This window comes from Trifolium pratense, linkage group LG6 (genome assembly GCF_020283565.1).
Source record: "Trifolium pratense cultivar HEN17-A07 linkage group LG6, ARS_RC_1.1, whole genome shotgun sequence".
In the NCBI taxonomy this organism is placed as follows: domain Eukaryota; kingdom Viridiplantae; phylum Streptophyta; class Magnoliopsida; order Fabales; family Fabaceae; genus Trifolium; species Trifolium pratense.
Genome location: NC_060064.1, coordinates 36,003,134 through 36,007,619, shown reverse-complemented (window position 1 = coordinate 36,007,619; position 4,486 = coordinate 36,003,134). Strand labels below are relative to the sequence as shown.

Sequence of the window (4,486 nt, the reverse complement as noted above, 5' to 3'; positions counted from 1 at the left end):
CGTATCTATTCAATTGAGTAATAGATTCATCTATTATTTGAGTATTAAATTAATGTTTCATGTTTTATTGCCTTAACATTGTTGTGAAACTAACTAGTTCTTATTCTTATAAGGTAGATTATATTAATTATAATAACCCTTTTTAAGAAAGAAAAAAAAAATAGCTTTGGAATATATCGTTTTTTTCGTTGTTTGAAGTTCACACATGAGAATATGTACATAAAAAAAATGTTCGATCTACATCTCTTGCGTAAGTAAAAAATTCAATTGGAAAGAATTCACTATATATGTCCAATAAATTTTCCAACAAAAATTAAGGTAAAAACTTTATATCTATAGGTAATTAAAAAACTAATGACGAATTGGGAAAGAGACGTGTGATCATAATACTAAAAATGACCACCGACTACTAGAAGGGTTACACAAGTTACAAACAAAGAGTATATAAAAATGCACTATAATTATAACTATCACACAAAAAAAACATTTTAATCAATATTATTTTCTTTTTCTTTTTTGTAAGCTGGTGACCTTTTGTTTCACATATATATGATATCAATCCCACGTCCACTTCCAATACCAATGGCTTGGTCCAAAAGGTAAACACCACAAAATTCCTTAAATAGAAAAAGAGACATAAAAAGTGATGAACAAGTTATAAAACAAAAATGTTGCAAATTATTCTTTCTAATATTTGGCCTTGAAATATCTTTTTTAGTAGTTAGGTTATGATGGAAGTGGTTGATGAAAAAGGGCAAGATGATTACACTCAAGATGGCACAGTAAATCTACAAGGTAAACCTGTTTTAAGATCAAAGACAGGAAGATGGAAAGCTTGTTCTTTCATAATAGGTAAAATTATTTAAGAATTTTGAAGCCTAAAAATTACTTGTGTATTTTTGTATTTTATTTGATTCCCCAAGATTCCTTTTACGAAAAATAAATCTCATCCATCATTCGAAATATTGTCAGACACTGAATGTGTGTTCATTTTTTTAACCGAGATTCAAACTTCAGCTCGTCACTAATTAACATTTCTTATTCCCCTACCAAACTAAATTACCAACATTTTTGTTATTCTACTTATAGTTTTTATATATATATAGTATGACAAATTATTAACACTTTATGAATATATATATAATTTATAAATAAATGTACAGTGTATGAAGTGTTTGAGAGGATGGCTTATTTCGGGATAGCATCAAATTTAGTGGTGTATTTGACAAATAAGCTTCATGAAGGTACTGTGGAATCTTCAAACAACGTTAACAATTGGTCGGGTTCAATTTGGATGATGCCACTTGTAGGAGCTTACGTAGCCGATGCATATCTTGGTCGATATTGGACTTTTGTAATTTCATCCTGCATTTATCTATTGGTATGATATATGAGATTTTTTTTTAACATTTGAGTATATATATATATGACTTATCATTTTTTTTTTATATAAACAAAATGAATGGAGAATGCAAGAGGTCCCAACTCATTAAATCACAATTATCTTAATGTCTCCCTGGCTGGTGGCCTGTGCACAAGTTATTCTATGTTATTTTGATGTATTATTTAGGCTTGACATGATTTTGATTTATTATTTATACATATCCTATGTAATTACAACCATGCATGCCTTGCTTTCTTTTGACACAGGGGATGTGTTTGTTGACTCTAGCAGTTTCACTACCATCACTTAGTCCACCACAATGTGCCCAAGGTATCCTAGACCAGGATTGCCCTAAGGCATCACCATTGCAAAAGGGTATCTTCTTCTTTGCACTGTACATCATTTCTATAGGCACCGGTGGAACCAAGGCCAACATTTCTACACTAGGAGCAGACCAATTTGACGAGTTTGATGCCAAAGAGCGATCCTATAAGCTCTCTTTTTTCAATTGGTGGTTTTTCAGCATTTTCACCGGTGTCCTTTTCGCCAGCACTTTCGTGGTTTACATACAAGACAATGTCGGTTGGGCCCTTGGATATGCTCTTCCAACCATTGGTCTCACTATTTCAATATTAATGTTTTTGGTAGGAACACCATTTTATAGGCACAAATTTCCCTCAGGCAGCCCTATAACAAGGATGCTTCAAGTCTATGTAGCTGCTTTGAGAAAATGGAAGGCATGTGTTCCAGAAGATCCAAAAGATCTACATGAGCTAAGTATGGAAGAGTACACATGTAACATTAGAAACAAAATTGATCACACATCTTTCTTGAGGTCGAATCTAATTACTTTTTATCCATTCAAGTTTTACTATACTACTACTCCATCATTGATTATAAACAAAAGTCAAATTTTCAGATTCATCAAGTAACCGATAAATCTGGTATACATTATAGACCAAATACATCAGTTATTCAATGAATCTGAAAAGTGAACTCTTACTTATAGTTATAATTAAGGATGGATGGAGTACATTCAGTTGTATGACTAATTTAGTTTACATACTTCTTCTCCTCATTTATGTGCTCGCAGATTCCTCGACAAAGCAGCTGTAAAAACTGGCCAAACTTCATCATGGATGCTTTGTACTGTGACGCAGGTCGAGGAAACCAAGCAAATGATAAAAATGATACCTATTTTGATTTTAACAATCATTCCAAGCACAATGGTTATGCAAACATTCACACTCTTCATTAAACAAGGCACCACACTAGATAGAAGAATGGGGCCTCATTTTGAAATCCCACCTGCAAGTCTCACATCATTTATAGTTATCTTCATACTGATAAGCCTTGTAGTCTACGATTGTTCTTTCGTTCCTGTGATCCGATCCTACACAAAGAACCCTAGAGGGATCACACTCTTACAGAGAATAGGAGTTGGCCTTGTGGTTCATGTCATTGTAATGGTAATTGCATGCTTGGTTGAGAGGAAGAGACTCAGTGTTGCAAGAGAAAACAACCTCTTAGGCCCGCACGATACACTCCCTCTTACTATTTTCATTCTATTTCCTCAGTTTGCTTTAGCAGGAGTTGCTGATAGCTTTGTTGAAACTGCTAAGATGGAGTTTTTTTATGATCAAGCACCACAAGGTATGAAAAGTCTTGGAGCAGCCTTTTCCACAACAAGTTTAGGTTTAGGAGGTTTTGCTAGTGCCTACATTCTATCAACTGTCGCTGATATCACCCGAAGACATGGTCACGAAGGTTGGATTTTGAATAATCTAAACATATCTCATTTAGATTATTATTATGCTTCCATGGTAGTACTATGTTTAGTAAACCTCATTTGCTTTGTGGTTGTTGCCAAGTTCTATGTTTATAATGATGTAAGGCAAAACAAACCAAGCTTAAAGATGAACTCTACTCCATCTCAGGACAATTTTACAATAAGCCAAAGCAATCCACAAGAGATTGCCAAGTCCTAGGGAAAATATGAAAACCAATTTTCATGAGTTAAAGAATCAATTGCGGTCAAAGAATCAAGTTCACAGGTGTAAGATTCTTCAAAAGTGTAAGATTTACTTAAGAGATTGAAATGTAGTCACACTTGTAGGTAAGTTAATGGAAACAATTGCTGAGTTCAAAATCTTAAAGTTTTAATTATGACAAACTTAAACTATGCCGAGCTTATTTTAATCTTTAATATCATTTTTTGGTGTAAACTAGGTATCTTCTAGGCTTGACTGGATTAATCCCTCGAGTCTTGTGGAACTCAAATGGGCGGCAAACTCTCTTTTAATAGCCCTTTTAATTGTGATAAAATGTCCCTAGGTTATCGATGAGTTGTTTTAGAATAATAACTTGTGACTATGAGCAGTCGGATTTAAATTGATGTGACAAAAACATATTTGATTTTGGATTAAGAAATTGAACTTGGGTTAGTGTTGTGTTTTCAAAGAAGAGAAATGGTAACTTGTGGCTAAAGTAAAATAGAAAAAATCATCAACTTACTACATAATAAGAAGAAGAAAAAGAAGTAGTAAAAAACCCTTGAGAATTAACATTAGGAAGATTATTAATTTCAAATTAAAATTAAAGAAATTATCAACAAACCACCTTACTAAGAAATAAGAAACAGAGGAAGTGTTTTTATTATTATTAGTGAATACAATACAGGTATGGTCTTAAATGGCGCCTCCACTATAATAGGAATCAACAAAAAGATTCACTAATCAATGTGTGTTTGAAAAAGCCATTACTAAGTTACTAGCATGGCATTTTTTCCTATAATAATTCAAACTTCAAAAAGCTACTATACTATTAGGATAGAAATCTTATAACTTGGCAATATAATAATCAGATTTAGCATGGAGTTTTAAATAGTATATTGCAATTAATGTACTTGTTTCCAAATTGGATGATCAGAGATTAAATAGTGGCTTATGTGAAAACAGAACTCGATCACATTTTATGACAAATAATGACTAGAAAATATCGACCCTATAAATTGTAGGACACTCAGGATTTATCTCTATGATGTACTTAGATATTAGATTTTTAAGTGGTAGGTTTCCAATAAGAGAAATTTCTAAGAAACCA

At 32.6% G+C, this 4,486-nt stretch overlaps 1 protein-coding gene across 2 annotated transcripts; it reads left to right on the top strand.

Annotated features, from left to right (window-relative positions):
- The first annotated feature begins 575 nt into the window (after positions 1-575).
- Positions 576-3,828, top strand: LOC123889929 (protein NRT1/ PTR FAMILY 5.2-like). 2 transcript variants are annotated; one of them, XR_006802675.1, is made up of 5 exons: positions 576-852; positions 1,164-1,381; positions 1,651-2,219; positions 2,478-3,500; positions 3,614-3,828. XR_006802675.1 is itself a non-coding variant. In XM_045939450.1 (4 exons), the coding sequence occupies exons 1-4, from the start codon at positions 729-731 to the stop codon at positions 3,370-3,372; spliced, it is 1,806 nt and encodes a 601-aa protein (XP_045795406.1). In that variant the 5' UTR covers positions 576-728; the 3' UTR covers positions 3,373-3,557. The 2 variants fall into 2 exon arrangements, 1 of the variants encoding a protein (XP_045795406.1); XM_045939450.1 differs by lacking the exon at positions 3,614-3,828 and having other exon boundaries at positions 2,478-3,557.
- Positions 3,829-4,486: the final 658 nt, after the last annotated feature.

What these genes read in the sequence shown, in the direction of transcription:
- LOC123889929 (XM_045939450.1), top strand. Translation starts at nt 729, where the DNA reads ATGATGGAAGTGGTTGATGAAAAAGGGCAAGATGATTACACTCAAGAT. An exon ending in CATCCTGCATTTATCTATTG is followed by an intron (nt 1,382 to 1,650) that starts GTATGATATATG and finishes CTTTTGACACAG; the next exon opens with GGGATGTGTTTGTTGACTCT. An exon ending in GATCACACATCTTTCTTGAG is followed by an intron (nt 2,220 to 2,477) that starts GTCGAATCTAAT and finishes ATGTGCTCGCAG; the next exon opens with ATTCCTCGACAAAGCAGCTG.